Here is a 19,111-nt window from a genome sequence, read left to right on the forward strand (position 1 = left end):
TAATTGATGCTCTTCATACTGTTATGCATTAGCACAACAACTTTTCATTCTTCTAATATAAAAATATATAAATAACAAATGAAATATAAGAAAGAAAAAGGGAAAAAGAAAGAAAATGAAAAGGGAAAGAAACAAAAGGAAAGAAAAAGAAAGGAAAGGAAAGAAATAAAAAGAAATAAAAGAATTTCTGATAAAATCTGTTGCTTTGTGTTGGAGAAAATGTGGTAAAACAGGAGATCATACCGACATTTTCTGGGACTAAAATTCTAAAATTTTGGAAAAATGTTAAAACAAGAAATAGATATTAAATATAGAAATACCCCTTGACCCAACTGTATGCTTACTGAGAGCACTGTCCAATGTTTAATGAAGAAACAAGACTTGTACTAAGGATATTATTACTGGTTGCAAAAAACAAAACAAACGGAAGTGGAAGAAGGTTCTCCAAAAGTGGCTCAGTGGATTCAGAGACTTAAACAGGTCTGTGTAATGGAGAAAAATGACTGCATTTCTACAAATGAAGACTGATATTTTTCTGAAGAGGTGGAAACGTATTACAGCGTATTAAGATTTGGCTTGTCATACCGGAATTCTGTACCAATCAATACTTAAGTTTTAAAAACAATCCATTTCCCGCTTAGATTTGAGCGCGTTCTTAAACAGCGCTGATTTGCCATCATGTTCACATGCTCAACAGTAATGACTGATTTGCCATGAAGGTCTTCAATTCACTGAACTCACTGCTGTTTACTGAGTGTAACCACAGATGCAGGGACACTGGAGTGTTTTAAAGTCGCGTCGATCAGCTGGTTTGTCTATAAACTGACATGCGAGCGATCCGCGGATGAATCACGGCTTTAAAATGCTCCAGTGTTCCTGTATCTGTGGTTACTCTCAGTAAACAGCGGTGAGTTTGGTGAATCACAGTCATTACTGTTGAGCACGTGAACACAATGGCAAATCAGCGTTGTTAAGAACGCACTCAACAGCGCTCAAATGTTAGCGAATAATGGACATTTTTAAAACTTCAGTATCGATTAGTACTGAATTCCAGTATCGTACAACCCTAGTTTAGATATCTTTATTTACAGGTTATTTAACCTATCAACAATGTTACTTGAGGTAACTACAATGTAACTTGACGCACAAATGTTTCCCCTGAAAAGTAACTAGGATGGCAGTGTATATATATTATATATTTATTTATTTTTCTTATTTTATTTAAAAATTCTTATAATAGCATTATATTTGTATGTATTCCCTTATCTGTAAGAGGTTAAATAGTTGGGGAAGTGGTTGATCTGGAAAAAAAACTGAAAAATTATAAATAAAACGTTTCAAAAAGAGAAAGAAAGAAATGAAAGAAAGAAATATGCAATTACACCCCTAAAATTCCATTTCCAAAATGAACCTGAAGGCAGCATTAATACATAAGCACTACATTTCACAAATACAAATGCTAAAATACCAACAGTCTCACACCAAGGAACGGCTTTGCAGACTCACAATGCCAACTATATACAAAAGCTGACCTGAAGGACTGACCAATCAGGCCTAGTGTTACAGAGGTAAGTTGTTCTTGAGCTCAAAGCGACTGTATACCTGTTTGGATTTGTTCATCTTGTTGTACTGGTTGACGAGGTCCAACTTGCTGTGACCTAAAGTCATGCGCTTCTCATCCCGCCGATGAATACCTTTATCAGGGCCCATCCTGTCGGTGGGCATGGGTCCAGGCGGAGGAGGGCCCTGTTTACTCTCGGGTTCATTCTGGGACAAATCCGGCCCACCAAACGGAGACGAACGTGGAGGAGGGATCTTCTGGAAGGCATGATGGTCTTTCTCCTTCGTTGTGAACAAATCTGTGAACTTACTGAGGAAAGGATTGGTGAGCCGATGCTTCGGGGAGATCTTGTTGTCCTGTTGAGTTGGCGATGGAGGTTTTGGAGAACTGTAGAGTCCTAACGATTGGATTTTAGAAGTCTGTCCGCCGATGTTTGAACGTAGATAATCTGTGTTTCCTATTTTGGACCACTCCGCACCGCCGGATTGACCTAAAGAGGAACGTTCAGCAGTTTGGTGGATCTCATTGGGAAATCCTCTCCCGATGTGGGCTGCCATGGGCATGTGGAGTACGGGACTTGTAGCGTCTTTCCTGTCAGGAGTTTTTTGCATGCTTTCCTGGCTCTTCTTGTCGTGGTTGACTTTGTAAACTAATTTAATGCCCGGCGGAGCAGCTTTGATGCTGGAAACGCTGCTGCTGGATTGGCTGCTGGAGTTTTCCGAATACACTCGCTCTCTGCTGCCGTAATTTACAAGGACGTCCAGACCGAAGTTTGGCGCTGGCATGTTGTAAGAGTAAGAGGGAAGTCCATCTTCATCTGGGTTGTGGAAACGCTCTATTATTTCCGAGTCCGCATACATGCAGCGGAATTCGCGATCGAAGCAGTCTGTAATGTGGCCGGAGAAGTGCATTACCAGATTGCTGTGGACCTGACCGGAGAGCCATGTAAAACTAGAGGGGAAAAGAAACAGAAAAATTACATATTTTGCAAAACAGCTTATATTTTGCATGGAATTAGGACTATTAAGCAAACTATTATTTATTTTCTTTGAATTTTCAATGCTTCTGTGTGCTTTTGGGGATGTTTTCATACACTCTGAGGTGATTTTGAGGATTAATTTGATCACAACTTTCTCAGGGTTTCAACAAAGGGAATGTTTTTTGACAAATCTTATTTTGATGCATATTTTGGGAAAATGCTTTGTAAATTGTACAAAAATGTATCTAGACTCTGGGCAAATGGACTACCCTTTTATTATGTTAGTGGCTGTTTTTGCCCCATTGACTTCTATTATAATGACCTTTTTAGATTGCAAAACCATGATAGCATACAGTCATGCATTCTTGATTCAAAGACCACCACCAACATAATGAAAGGTTTGTAAATTTGAACAGTTAGCAAGGGTTACTTCATTTATTTATTCTTTTTGAGTTGTGTGTGTATATATTCTGATGTATTGGTACAGTTATAATTGAGGTTAAATGTGTGAGAGAATTGGGGATGGAATTAATAATGGATAATATAGTTAGGGCAACAAGTAAAAAAGCTATAACCTGGAATTTGTATAAAGAAGACCCACCAACTAAAGACGATTGGTTCAAAATAATAGCAGAAGTTGAGGAAATGGAAAAAGATGACATGCACTTTGTTTACAAAAAGAGAGGTTTAAAAATAAATTGAGTATATGGCTGTCTTTCTTCACAACGACAATATAATGATCCATAATTTAATATTTACTTAATTCTAGAGGTTATGGATCATAGAGAGAAAAATTTTGGCAACCTTTTATTTTATTTTCTTGATGAGGTTAATTTAATATTTTTTATGTAGATATGTATATATTGTATATATGTATACATGTGTGGAATGGAGATATATATATAAATTAATATTATTATTATTAACTATTATTATTACTATTTGTTTGTTTTTGTTCCCACTGGTTAAATGTTCCTAACAAAAAATAAATAAAAACTAAGTATTAAAAAAATATATATATATATATATATATATATATAATAATAATAATAATAATAATAATAATAATAATAATAATAATAAGAAGAAGGTTTAATATTGGATTATCATACAATAAAAACTAATATAAAAAGATAAAAAAAAAATTAAAAAAAACTATAAAAATGTCCTATTAATATGACGGGTCTCATTTATGCCATTTAAAAAGGATAGTTCACCCCAAAATGAAAATTCTCTCACCATTTCCTGCTTTTAAACTTGTTTTTGACACAATTTCTTCTGCTAAACACAAAGGAAGATGTTTTGAGAAATGATAGTTCGTGGACTTAAATAGTAGGAAATAAAATATAATAGAAGTCAATGAGTGCCATCAACCAGCATTCCTCCAAACATCTTCTTGTGTGTTCAACAGAAGAATCTCAAAGGCTTTGAGCAAGTGAAGGGTGAGTAGATGATTTTAGAAACTATCCACTAAGTGTGAAATTGATTAATATCATAATCAGGTCTGTTTTGTATAGCTGGAAAAACAATATTGTTACACATTTTACTCTACTTGCAAATAATTATGCATAATTACACACAACTAACCCTCAAGTTAGCTCTCATGCTAACAATGTAGTTAGTTAATATAGCTCAGTAATTAAATGTATTGTTAAACGGTAACAATGACACTGTAAAATAATGTGTAACTAGTCTTATTAATTATGTAGTTTAGTTAAGTTTCTATTCAGACTGTGTAAAACGTTTATAATAAATATATGAAAAAGGACATTTCACCCAAAAATGAAAAATTTTTCACCATTTACTCACCCTTCACTTTGTTTTTCTTCTGTTGAACACAAAGGAAGATGTTTTGAAAAACGCTGACTGCTAGCACTCATTGACTGTGTTTTTTTCTACTATGAAAGTCAATAGCAATTAGCATTCTTCAAAATATCTTCTTTTGTATTCAAGAAAAGAGACTCATAAAATCTGTCACGATCACCAGCGATCCAGCCTGTGCAGATCACTAAAGAACTACAAACCGCCACTTTAAAGAACTACATATCCAGTCATGCACTGCTCACACACACCTGTTCCTCATTCTGTTGATCACACACATGACTGGGAGCTGCTCATGAACTGATTATATGGACTTTATAAATCGGCACACACACACACACTTTAGGGCTGAGTCTTGTTTATCTGTTATTGTGAACATTTTGACGTGTTTCTCTTGTCTTGCTTTGCCATGTTTTGACCCTCGCCTTTTTGGTTTGTTTGTTTACTTTGTATGCTGCCTGCTTGTACTGCTTGTCACCTGTTTAACGACAATGACTCTGGATTGCCTATATACATCTGTTTGACCCTGTTGACCGTCGCCTGCCTGGCCATCCTGTTAATAAACCTGCATTTAGATCCGCACCTCTGTTGTCAGCGCCCCCATCACATGACAAAGTCTTAAAACCACATCAGGCAGAATAAATGATGAGGTAATTTTCATTCATGGATTCTTCAGGCACAGACTGTACACTATAAAAAAATACACAAAAGCAGCACTAGTTATTCCTAAAACCACTCTTGCATGATGCAGTACACTGAATTTAATGCTTTTACCATTTACAAAAAATTCTTCCTGCTTGCGTTTCAAAAATAAGGATCATAAACTGCACCCAGCCTTGCTTAAAAGGTTAAAACTGAAGCTAGCTTAATTACACTTTTATGGATGTTCAGGTGACTTATGCTAACAAGTGTTTAACTACATGCATGCTAACCATCTGTTTATGACATTGCTCAAACGTCTTACACAATATTGAAATAAAAGCACATGTGATAAGCATTACATTAGATCATCCTTCCGCTCTATAAGTGTAAAGAGCACAGAAGGAAACCGTAATATATCCCTGTCAAACATTTCTCAGCTGAAATTGGTAGTTTTACAAAAATGTGTTTGAAAGTCATTCCCCTTTGAACTGTGTGAAGTTCTACTGTTCTAGTCAAACAAAAAACTCCCTGTTGGATATTATGCGAGCAAAGCCTTTGACACATGAGTGTGGCCTCACCCACAATCCACACCAGTGTGTGCTAACATGCATAAAGATACACACAGTTCACACTATCAGCCGAATTAACCCTCAAATAACAACACAAACCCTCCGCTAACTCAATCCGTGTAATAATCCTATTCATCCCAAGTGAAAAAGCAGATTAGTTTAGCTGTTAGACATAATCCACGCACAATTGAGATTGCTTATAGGTTGATTTCTTATTAGTATATCATTATGTCTATTTATTTACTTAAGCAAATGTGGGTAAACATATGTTTATTAGGTTTTCATATTTTTATTTCCGTGATATTATTGATTAATAAGCAAATGCTTACTTTAGTTTATTTAACAGGACAGTAATAGAAATGTGTCAAACACTCTCGAAACAATATTTGACTAATAAAAATACTAATATATGACATGATAAACAAGTAAAAGAATAATAATAATAAAATAAAAAAAACACTATGGGCCCTATCATACATCCGGGCGCAATAGGCGCAAGACGTGTTTGGTGCGATTTGTTGCTATTTTCAGACTAGCGCAACCCTAATTTTCATGTTTTGCGCCACATTCTTTGAATGGCAAATCCACTTTGTGGACTCATGGGTGTGCCGGTCTAAAAAGGAGGTGTGTTAAGGTGCATTTGCTATTTTGAGGAACTGAAATAGAACGCGCCATTGATCAACTGAAAGCTGCTCTAAAGTCCAGTGCAAAGTGCAGTAGTTATGCACCTATCCATGTCCAAAACGCTTACACATTGCTTATACACACAGGATGTACAGCAATACACACATATCTTTACATATGAAAACAAATTAAAGGATTAAAATGTTACAAAAATTATTATTTTCTACATAAATATAAAAAAGCCACTACCTCCATGCCTTCTTCATGTCGGAGGTTTGTTTTCAGTTTAATCATGGCAATTTGCATTTGTATAATCTTATAGTTATTATGATTTATTATATGCATATTTATATCTGTTTTTATAAAAACAAGCTTACATTTGTCCTGTTGGATTTTGGAGATGTCTGCATCATCATATGGGGCATAAGAATAGGACGTGTTTGGACATAATTCCACACTTGACTACACTTCGTTATTATTGTTCATTTACTCATTTGCTGGAAATTAGAACTGAATTTAGAAATAGTTTTGAAAGCATCTTTGTGCTTAACAAACAAAATTAAATATGTAGGCTAATGGATGTCTTCAGTGGAGTGCGTACAACACTGTTTCCTTATCCACGAAAGTAAAGGAGTAAAGAGTAAAAAGTAAGGCTCGTTCCTCACAGGCTCATTCTTTATCCTAACACTGCAGATGGTCTGTTTAACCGTTTTCTCACTAGTGAAGCGTTCAGTTTTTCCACGTACAAAGTCCGCCATGTAAATAGCAAATGCGCCATGGCGTGACACAACTGACTCATAAAGGGAATGGAAGACGAGACTCTGATTAGTTTAATGCATGTTATGCTCAAAACACACCCATAACTCATTAGGAGAATAAGCAAAACCCTGTTAGACCATGCGCCAGGGCGCAAAGTGTATTTTTCCATCTATAAAATAGCAAAAGTGATCTTGGACACAAATTTAATGCTTTAGACTTTGCGCCTAGATCGTTAAAATATAGCCTTATAAATTATTAGTTATCTATACAACAATTTTAGAGCACAAGGAATAAAGGAGAGTTCATGATGTTTAGTTTTACTCCTGGGTATAGCAAATGTCTTATGTTGCCAAAGAAGGTGGGATGACACAGGAGCCCTAGGAAGGAAACAATGCAGTGGTGATAAACTGTCATTGAGTATTTTAGTGAGAGTACTTATGGTGCTTCCTCACACCTTTCACTCATTGTTGGAAAAGTTGAAGTCAGAATACCTATTATCCAACAGCATCGCTTTTAGATCCTCTCTAACTCAGAGAGACTTTAGGTAGTCCGCCCCAGACAGGACTGGCATACTCAGTGTTTGGATGATTTATGTACAACACAGTTTGTAAAGTGATATTTCCTGGGTAACACTTTACAATAAGACTATATTAGATAATGTATTTAATAACATAAACAATACCTTTATTACCATATTTATTCATGCTTGTTAATGGTAATTAAGTTGTTCATTGTTAGTTCTTGTTAACTCACAGTGCAAGCATTGTATTTTAATAACGCATTAGTTAATGTTGAGCTAAGATCAATAAATGCTGTACAAATAATGTTCATTCCTAGTTCATTTTAATAAAAACATTAACTAATGAAAACTTATTGTAAGTGTTACTTATTGTAAAGTATGGCTGTCTTTTAATAGATATACTATATGAGAGATTTGCTTTGTTAACCAAACAAGTGATTCTAAAAGTATTTGCATTGTAACCCTTAAATAAAAGTTAAAGATACGTTGTTTATATTTAATTCGTTAAGTTTTTAAGTTACTAAATGAGCAAAATGCTGTGCAGAAATAGCAAAAAATGTCAAGAGATTCTGTCTGGCCCTGCTCGTAGGCCCAAAACAACCTACTTTTTTTCTATAATTAATCAACTTCCAAAGCAAAAACCAGCCATTGTGGCTTGGATGTCAATGCTACAGCAGCACTGGGGCTAATGCTAACGCTAAAACACACTGTGCCTGAGAAATGCTAACGCTAACACACATTGTGCCTGAGAAACGCAGAATCATCATGTTTTTTAAGCTCCTCAAGTCTCCAGATGCCTGCTGGAGCGCATGAGTTGCACGTCCTGTCGTTTTGCTAAGAGGAACTGCCAAAACGCTGTCATGCGCTAAAACGCTTTACATAATACCGAGTGATATGAGTGAAACCAGATAAGCCAGGACTGATGGGCATTTGAACGTGAATAATTTAAAGCAACTGAATTCCTCCTGTGAAAAATTTCGAGCCGACTCTAGCACAGAATTTGCTTTTAAAAATCATGCCGTAACATGCTGTGAATGTTAACCGGTGTGTTGGTTTGCGTAGCGCAACATTTCCTGTATGAAGAGTTTGCTCATTTTAATTGAACCTATGTTTAAATATGAATGTTAAATGACTTAAATGTTGACTTGGCATAACTTTAATGTTTAAGATGAAATAAATCCAATTTAAATAGTAACATTTATAATATTCACACTTTACAATAAGGTTTATTAGTTAATGTATTTACTAACATGAACAAATTATAGACAATACTTGTACAACATTCATTTATCATTTACTAACGCTTTATTAACAACCAAATTCATGCTTGTTAACATTAGTTATTATACCGGGAGTTAATATGAACTAACAATGAACAACTGTGTTTTCCTTAACTAACATTAACATGAACAAATATTGTAATAAATGTTTTGTTCATTGTTTGATGATGTTGGTAAATGCATTAACTAACAATAACTAATACAACCTTATTGTAAAGTGTTACCGAACTAATAAAAAAAAAGATTAAACAGTAAATAAAAAAAGGTTATTAAAAGCTATTTTAAAATAGTAAAAGCTCCACTGATAAACAAATGATCCAAAAATATTTATAAAGATTTTACACTAAATGGAACATTTGCCATGGTATAAATCACCATGGTCATCCAAAAGAAAAAAAAATAACCTTATGTGTATACTGAAATCACAATATCCCATCATTTAAAACAGGGATTCCCAAAATTTTCAATGCGACCTCCAAAATAACGATGACTCGTGACCCCCACATTTCTTAGAGGTGGTTATAAACATACAAATGTTACACATATAACAATATGCCTATATAAACACGAGCGTGTTGACCACACAAAACAAAAAAGTGCAACAGTCCAACAACCATAGGCTATAATTTATACAGTCATTTATAAATCTGTTTAATTTAATATCAACCCCAGCTAAAAACACTGCTTGGCACAATTTTTTTGGCATAAGTCTATTCTTGGATAAATTTTGGAGACTCCCACTCAGAGATCATTCTCAATGTTTGGTTGTGTCCTGTATTTATTTTCTAATGTATTTGATTGTTTAACCTGGTGCTATAAAATCAATCTGCTGCAGCTGACGCTATTGCTGTGTTGTTAATCTAACGTAAACACACCAATCCTATGAAAAAAATCAACACACTGATGGCTTTTTTTTGCACATTAATGCTTTATGTAACTATTAACTACTATTTTTATCTTCTGTGGGCTATGGATAAAATATGATAATTCTAATATGGTTTAAAGAGCCCCTATTATAGGTTTTTGAAAATACCACAGTATAGCCAACCTAGTACTGTGTTTGTCCCTGTTATTTTCTGACGATTGATACAATAACATACGCTCCAGCGTAGGATTTGTTGGCCTTTTGCTATTGAAGGAGCAGCAGAGACTATGGGACTTTGTCAAACTTTGACAAGGACTTGGTCACTAACTTTTACAATTTGAATGGACCAGTTTCTTCTTCCTCCGGATCATAACATGTAGGTGTAATTAAAATTGTTGCCTTGTTTTGTGTAGTTTGCAAATGCGTTTAATTGTGTGTTATAAGTTGTAATGGCCCAGCGCGGCTTGTAATCCCGTATCTATTATACAGTAGATCAGTGCTTGTACTGTATCTCTCAGGTTAAATCTGTATGGGGCTATTCACATATCGCATCCAAAACCACGTTAAAAACGTGACGTGTGCTTCTTCCTTTACCGATTTAAATGCGTTTCTGAACTGGTGATCCTCTGCGGTTTGTTGCTATGGCCACCATCAGCTGTTCCTCACACTCACGGCGTGGTCAATTTTCAAAATAGTTCAACTTTTGCCACTGTGTGGATTAATACTGAATGTGTGTCATTATTATTACTTGGGGTTAATCGTAGAGTAATATGCTGGTGTTTAACTGCATTGCTTTATTGCATTGGCTCTCACATACTTTGTGCTACTTCATACTGTAGCCGTGGTGGGCATTTCTCTCTGTCTCTCGCTGAAAGCAGTCGACCAATCGCAACAGACTGGGTCATCGGACCAATCACCGCAGATTAGCTTCGTGCTAAGGAGGAGTTTGGGAACAAATGAATCACTGAACAAATCATATGGGAGTCACACGGAAAATTAGGTAAAAATGAATGCATATTATAAGACAATGAAAGTGTTTTTTAACCTTGCACACATATCAGCATGTTGTTGGAGACCTCTAAAACCAAAATATGACCTTTTTAAATGCAAAATAGGGGCTCTTTAATAAAATTTATTCGACTTTTGGAAATCACCAAGCGACCCCCCAGGGAACCACTGATTTAAAGTATCTCACAAAATTACAGCAATTTTAATTGTAAAATTAACTTGCAATTATGACATATGGTGTAAAATTATAAGTACATAATGTACTTCTTTAACAAACTAAACCAGGGTGTATGCAGGAATACTTAAGGTAATTTCAATACCTTTTTAAGACTTTTTAAAAACCTCATAATACTGTAAGACCTCATCGACACAAAGTTTTAATCAGTATCAAACCTTTAACTTCGTAAACAGTTGCTAATAAACAGTATTAGTTAAATAAATTAATGGAGCATAACCATGCAAAAGACAAAAAAAACAAAGCTTGAAAGAATAAATTATGCGGTTGTTTTCAGCGACAGGCTTCAGCCTCCGTTTAAACTCGTCTTTCTCCAACCAGGAGTACGCAAACTTACATTTTCCCATTTTGCCATCTGTGACGCTACATGTGGAGAGCGTCACAACACCTTCCCACATTGGTCACAAATTACGACACATCTCCCGGATGGAGGAGCTTGGCCGGACACACCGCGGCCCGAACCAATCGCGTGAATGGAGCACGCCGTTGTTAATATTAGGAGGAAAATAAATATATTTATGCTTTTTTAAAGTTAAACACTTTGCTCAACGTTTGAACAAAATTTAAGACCTCGTAAAAACCCAATTAAGACTTTTTAATACTTTTTAAGGGCCTTAAATTTCTCATAATTGATTTATCAACTTTTAATACTTTACCCCACGGACACCCAGTAAACTACCCACTGTATGAATAAAAGACACGATTAACATACCTATAGGATCCAGCGATGACTTCCTCACAGTCAATGATCATGAATTTCTCTTGAACCTGTCCTGTGAATTTCTTCCCACTTTTGGTGCAATAAGTGTCTCCACAAACACTTCTTATCCGCATATTCTGAAAGGCAGCATTAAACCAATGTTAGATGATCACTTTATTAAAAGCATAAAGAGAATTATTTTAGGACTGAATTAAAATACTGGACAAATCAAACAGTGATTTTTTTGTTATTCTGCGATATATATTGCGCTATGAATACAGTTTCATCAAATCACTTGAATATCTCTATTTATAAAGAATTGCTCATTTTAGATAGATTGGGGTGATTGGGGAATGGGAATGCATCTGCATTAGGGTTGCACAATATATCGTTTCAGCATCAATATCACAATGTGTGTGTCTGTAGTAGTCACATCACAGGAGATGCAATGTTGAGTTGGGATTATAGTTCATCAGCAAAACAGTTGAGAATACATAAGATTTGTGTAGTACTCGCTTTCTGGAACCGTTCTTTGCCGGACTCGAATCCCATTGTCGTGGTCAACTCCTCTCCGCGTCTCAAGTCCGCTGACGTACATGTCGAGCTAGCTGGACAAACTGGTAACAGCGGGAAAGCCGTCCATATGGAGGTAAGCGGTCAGCTGGTAAGCACGAAAAGGAATGCCGTTATACTGCCCCTGTAGCGTTCATTTAAAGACGAAATGCAGCCATACGTACTTCTGGCTACATAATTCGCAACCTCAAGAAATATTTAGACGAATTACCAGTTTTTAAACATTCAGGATGTGCGCGCAGCGAGGTTGCAGAAAAAAAACGGGAGCACTAGCATTTACAGCGAGGGAATGACATCCGATGCGATAAGAGTTTGTTGTTTGTTGTTGTCTTAGAAATAAGATATATTGATTACATATTATATATATATTATTTACACAATGCTTTCAGCGTATTATAACAGCTCGTCATCCAGTGCAGTAAAGTTATTCTGCAAAATTAACGTTAAAGTGAGCAGCGTTCGTCTGACAGATCCATTTGCGATAGCATCCTCCCAATGGATATTGGATAAGATGAAATGGCCAATCATCCAGCCCGAAATATACAACTATCTCATTGAAACTCCAAGTGATTTTACAAGAGAGAAGTTAAAGGCCTTAGATGCAAGTCGTTAGATGCTTAAAATGTTGTTCTGTGTGATCATGTGCAAGAAATAATGTTCCATGATTACCAGATTGAAAACTTTGTAGTGGGAAAAACCGAGGTTCTGCCTAAACAAAGACAAGGAAAGAAGACGGAGCTGTACAATGCCTGGGTAATCATCAACAAGCAAAACAACTGCATTCTGACAGTGAACTGCACCTGTATGGCAGGGCATGTGAACTTACATGTTTACATTTCATTCTAAGCATTCATTGTCCGCAGTTTAATGAACCATATTTAACTGTTTTTGCTGAACTCATTGCTGCAATCAAAAATGAGTAATGTGTATGATTCAGCATAGCTTGAACTTACCTGATATGAAACGAGAACTGCAGAGTTGAGCATTTTTAATTAGGGCGTCACGCCATTCAGCTCCCTTTTAGCCAAAGACATCTGCAGTTGGCATTAAAAGCAGTGTGGTGTACGGTAAAGTTTAAGTTTTCTAATTTTGGATTTTTAAATTTAGCATGCTACCATGCAACACGACATGTTTGCTATTGCAACCGGGGAACTGTGTGACGTCATGTGTGACGTAGGTTGGTAACTCCTCTATAGGGCTACGTTTTCAGAATGAGCCTATGTTGATATAATTTCACCAGATGGCTTAAATAGCTCTATTTGGAAAGAAATCATTAACTAACGTTGATTGGGGTGAATTTTATAAGGATGTGAATCATGTATGCAAAATAAGAAACAAATGGCAAGCAAATATTATTATATCAAAGCAATGAAAAAAGTGAAATAAATAGCGCTTTACGATTTTTTCAGACTCAAACAGTATTCAGGTACAGAAATTGAATAATGAAATGTAAAATAACACTGTATAATCTTCATTATAATAATTCAGTAAACTTATTCTTCACCAGTTACAAATGTACTTTTTTTGGGCCCGAATGCTTCAAACTCTTGAAATGCCTTTAGAACACATGCAAATTATAAGGATTCCCTCTATTATGGTTATACTTTGCAAGGACTCTACAAATCTCATGTATTCTTAACTGTTTTGCTGATCAACTATAATCCCAACTCAACATTGCATGTCCTGCGATGTGATTATTGCTGACACACACATTGCAATATTGATGCTGAAACCATATATAGTGCATCCCTAATACAAACTCAACATTGCACATCCATCAATGCAGAAATGATATATTGTGCTGCACTAGAATTAAGATTTCGAGTGGTTACGCCCAATATGAAAAACAAGTGGAATAAAAGCTTCAGAAATGCATTTGAAACTACGTATAGCACTTGCTTTTCATCTGAATGAGCTTATTTATAGACTTATGTTTTACTGTTGACTGACAAATGTATTCAGGGCCTAAAAAAAAAGAACGCCCATCTCATTGATCCTTTTCTTAAGGCTTATTATTATGCGTTTAGTGAGGGCGTCAGGGTTTGACTTACACTCAGGTGTGAATTCTGGACATCCAGCTCTGAGCACATGTTCAAGAAATGGCTGAGATTCTTCTCGTCCAGTAAAATATACACTGGAACCTTGCGCTTGGTGGAGGCCTCCATTAAATCACAGAACAAATCCACGTCTGTAAAAATGTCCATGACTATTGCGATAACCTGTGTTGTTGAGAAAAAAGTAGTTAGGGTATGCATTAAATAAAACATTTCTTCTTTTATTATGTAATGTAATGTGTTTTTTTATTTAATTCCATGTCAGCAACCAAGGCTATTTTCATGGTCAGAACATTTCAATAATAAATATACAATTAAAAACAACAAACAAATGAATACATACATTTTTTAGCATTATACCATGATAAAAATTCTAAAATATTTCTTCTTTTGTACTTTATTTAATCTCACAACTCAGATTTATTTTGGGTGGAATTGCTAATATGTATGCATGTTGTAATATAACTTCTGTGGAAAAAAGAAAATGTAATTTGTAAGATATAGTTGCAATAACCTTTAAGCAATAATCTTTTACCATCGCTTTTATTTCCACAACAGAAGCTTTCATAGTTAAAATTCAAGTTTTCAAGTCAATTTAAGGTTATTTGTACAGCACTTCTCACAATAATTATATTTCCAAAGCAAAATAAAGTTTCCACCATAATGGCAATTGTCCGTAAACATAATGTTTATCATAACAATATTTATATAATTACAAACACTTCGTCCTTCTTAAACTGCTGTAAATCCTGTTTGTTAACTTTTACAGCACTTGAACGTTTAAAACACTGTAAAAAATACACAATTAATTCATGTTGTGCCAACACAAAGCAATTAAGTTATATGGAACAAATGTAAGTAGATTGAACATAAAACAATTAAGTTGTTTTCAAGAAATCTTAAGAATTGTGTGGTTTCAACTCATTTTATATAAGTAGTTTGATCAAGCAGCACTTTTTTTGGAGTGCAGGCTAATTGTTATAGCAATATAAAAATTACATAAAGCCATTCTGTACATTTAACAGCTTTAATGAGGATTCATTTGCCATTTATATTTATTAATCGCTGTTAAAACGATTTTAGTGGATTTATAAAGAGCATTTGAACCGGTCGGTCGTGAAATATTGTATTCATGCTGATATTTGTCTAGCATTTTTATATGTCAACCAACAGCACTCATAAACGTTTGTGTGTGAAGTCAGAGTCTTATCTAATTATACGCGGTCTAGGCTAATTATTCTTTTTTATTATTGTGGTGCATAAAAGTTACCACATGTACTGTAAAAATGCAATTTATTCAGCTGTCTGAAAGGTGCTAAAATGTATCGTGGTCACACTTTATTTTAAGGTACGATTCACACCATTACCAAATCATCAACTAAGACATTTAGCTCAATAAACTATTAATTAGCTGTTTATTAAAGAGAGATTGTTAATACAAAATTTTTACTTCTTCCATCATTTACTCACCCTTCACTGGATCCAAACCGGTTTGAGTTTCTTTCTTCGGTTGAACACAAAAGAAGAAATTCTGAAGAAAGTTGGAAACCCATAGACTTCCATAGTATTTGTTTTTCCTACTATGCAAGTCAATGGTTACAGGATTTCAGCTTTCTTCAAAATATCTTCTTTTGTGTTCAACAGATACTTCTAAAGGTTTGAAACCACTTGAGAAAGTGCAAATAGTAAGTAAATGTTAATTTTTGGGTAAACCAATCCTTTAATAGTTAGTAGTAGTAGTTTTATATTCACACATTTGGACTTTCTCCTTAATATAATTAAAAATAAATAACCTTTGCAAATTCTAAATAGTAAAATTATATTAGCAGCCATTGACTATTAAAGTACAACATTGTTCACGGTCAATTACATAGTGCTAATGTTGTTTTGACGTACATACTACAAGTACTATGGTAAACAAAATAGGGAGGCATGTCACAAGTTGTCACTGAACTAATGTACGACTATAAAACCAACTTTACCTCAAGGGGTAGTAGTTTGGTTTATGTATTGAGTTAATATCTTAATAAAGGGCAAGTAATAAGTAGTTAATAACGTGAATTTTAACTTAGGCTAAACTAAAGTGCTACCAGTATCTTGTTTACGACATACTACACAAACAAAGCAGCCACAGCAACGCAATTTCACAGGTAAACCTCATGGAAATAGAGTATTACTTAAACGCTAGAACTTTTTAGGTGGTACAATTGAGTTGTTGTTCGTCTCACCTTCTTGGCTTTGCTAATAAGCGACCGAATGAGATCTTTGACATTTTTTGTTTTGTCCCTCTGGAAGTATATGTTGGCCTCAGTGGGGCCCATCTTGGTGGAGAGCTCCGGCCAGCCCAGCTCCAGCATCGGCGGCTCCTCGTCAGACATCATGGGGAAGTAAGTCCCCGAAGTCAGCTCGGACACAGTGTCGCCTTCCTCCAAGTCTACTCCGTTGCTCCCACTGTCCGCGTCGCCGACTTTGGCCACATTCTCGGTGATGTAGCGTATCTCCAGCGCGGACAGAAAGTTGAGCTCTTTTTCTTCGTGCAGGACTTTCTTGTACTCCTTCTCTCCGTGTTCCAGCAGCGCGTCGGTGGCGAGTCTGGCGGTCTCGTTGTGACTGAGCTCCAGCGCGGATCCCTGTCTCCACGGGTTTTTCACCTCCTCCAGCCGGCTCGCCAGCTTTCCGAGGGCTTTACGCGCTGGGTTCGGCGTCGGGCGCAAAGCCTCCGAGTTGATCATTTCTCCGGGTAATATGGGTTTTCTTTTCACAACAACTTCAAGCAATCATTCGGGGTGTTAAAGCTGGCGTTTTTCGAAGCTGACCTTGTTTTGTGTCATGGTAGTGCGAGTGTGGGTTCCCCAGAGGCCTCTGCTTTGCTCTGCGTATTGTTGTGCGCTGCTGGGAAACTCGAGTCTGAGCTCCACCTGCGCGCTCACCTGCCCTGTTCAGCCGGAGACTCCACCTCCTGCCGCTGATGTCACGGGGAAAAGGAAATGTGGCAGGCCATTTTTAGAATTTGAAATAAGGTTGTATTAGTTAATGCATTTACAAACATGAACAAACTGCGAATTCGATATTAATGAAAATACAGTTGTTCATTGTTTGTTCATGTTAACTCTTGGTGCAGAAACCAACGTTAACAAGCGTGAATTTGGATGTTAATAATGCATTAGTAAATACATTAACTAATGAAACCTTTTTTTAAGTGTGACCCTTATTTGATGTGTTGATTTTGCAAACCAATCTAATGAATATATTTTCACCTTTATTATCATTATTATTATTATTATTATTATTATTATTATTATTATTATTATTATTATTATTATTATTATTATTATTATTATTATTATTATTATTATTATTTTGTATGACCCTTAAACAAACAAACAAAAAAAGTGTTCAGTCCCTGGATTTTAGGTTGACTCACTGCTCAAATCTTTGAATAAAAAAAGTAAAATATTTTATTGAGGTAAAGTTGGTTTTTATATTCGCACATTCAGACTGTCTCCTTAATAATATCATTTCAGAAAAGTATTATTTGCAGATTATAAGTAGTGAAATCATATTAGCAGCCAATGAATATCAAAGTACAACAGTGTTCACAGTCAATTAAATCGTGCTAATGTTTTTTCAATTCATATTTACATGTGACCCTATAGACCCTATATTCAAATTAGAGTAGTATGTAATATAGGGAACGTTAAATGAAGGTATGTGCGAATATAAAACCATCTTTATCTAAATTTCTTTGGTATTATATAAAAAACCTTATATATCTATTGACTCTAGGTTTATATAGCTGTCCTGTAATGCTCTTATTTAATATATTTTTTTAAACTTCTATATTTTTGCTATTTACCTGTACCTATTTTCTTTGTTTTCTTATTTTTGTCTTTGTAAGTACACAGCTAATGTGACTTGTATATTCTGTCTTTTGTAATTTTCTTCTAAACCTTTTTGTATATTTTCATCCCTTACTGCAATAAAAAATAAATAAAAAAAACTCTTTAGCATCTGCAAAATAAAACTGATTACTTAATTAAAAACCTAAAATTTTAACATTCATTCATTCACTTTTCGGCTTACTCCCTTTATTAATCTGGGGTCGCCACAGCGGAATGAACCACCAACTTATCCAGCACAAGTTTTACACAGCGGATGCCACTCCAGCCACAACCCACCACCTCAAACATCCATACACTCTATTCACACACATACACTATAGACAATTTAGCTTACCCAATTCACCTATACCACATGCCTTTGGACTTGTGTAAAAAACCGGAGCACCCGGAGGAATCACGGGGAGAACATGCAAACTCCACACAGAAATGCCAAACTAGCGACCTTCTTGCTGTGAGCCTACAGTGCTATCCACTGCGCCGCCCAAATGTAAACATATAATTAACATGTAAACATGTAATTTAAATAAACTGAATGAATACAAATAATGTTGTTTAATTACCAAATACATGACATAACTCAATAAACTAACTAAAATAAAAATTGGATTAATAAATGTAAAAAGTATTATTATTATTATTATTGTTTATTTATAAATTGTATTAACAAACAAAACGATTGTTATTATTTTTTTTAGAAAAATAGTAATTATCCAGAATTTTATCAATAGAAAATAAAAATAGCACAAACAAAATGAAACAAATAAAATAATAATATTATTACATGTTTAAAAAAATAATTATAACATTTTTAAACATTATAAAAAGTGAAAAATTAAAATATAGTAAAAAACATGACTAGACTGAAATAAGTATTATTAATAATACTGATATTTTATTAAATAAATAAACAACATTATATATTTTAATAGTATGACCCTTGTGCATAACTTCAAATAAAATTACAAATAAAATAAAAACGACTCTAATTAAGTAAATGTCACAGATTTTTTTTTTCAAAA

At 34.9% G+C, this 19,111-nt stretch overlaps 1 protein-coding gene across 1 annotated transcript; it reads right to left on the reverse strand.

Annotated features, from left to right (window-relative positions):
- Positions 1-710: 710 nt before the first annotated feature.
- fam83c (family with sequence similarity 83 member C) lies at positions 711-17,115 on the reverse strand. Its single transcript, XM_056459167.1, has 4 exons — positions 16,419-17,115; positions 14,188-14,355; positions 11,576-11,700; positions 711-2,512 (listed from the first exon to the last, which is right to left on the reverse strand). The coding sequence occupies exons 1-4, from the start codon at positions 16,920-16,922 to the stop codon at positions 1,561-1,563; spliced, it is 1,749 nt and encodes a 582-aa protein (XP_056315142.1). The 5' UTR covers positions 16,923-17,115; the 3' UTR covers positions 711-1,560.
- Positions 17,116-19,111: the final 1,996 nt, after the last annotated feature.

The sequence above is a fragment of the Danio aesculapii genome, chromosome 6 (assembly GCF_903798145.1).
Source record: "Danio aesculapii chromosome 6, fDanAes4.1, whole genome shotgun sequence".
Classification (NCBI taxonomy): domain Eukaryota; kingdom Metazoa; phylum Chordata; class Actinopteri; order Cypriniformes; family Danionidae; genus Danio; species Danio aesculapii.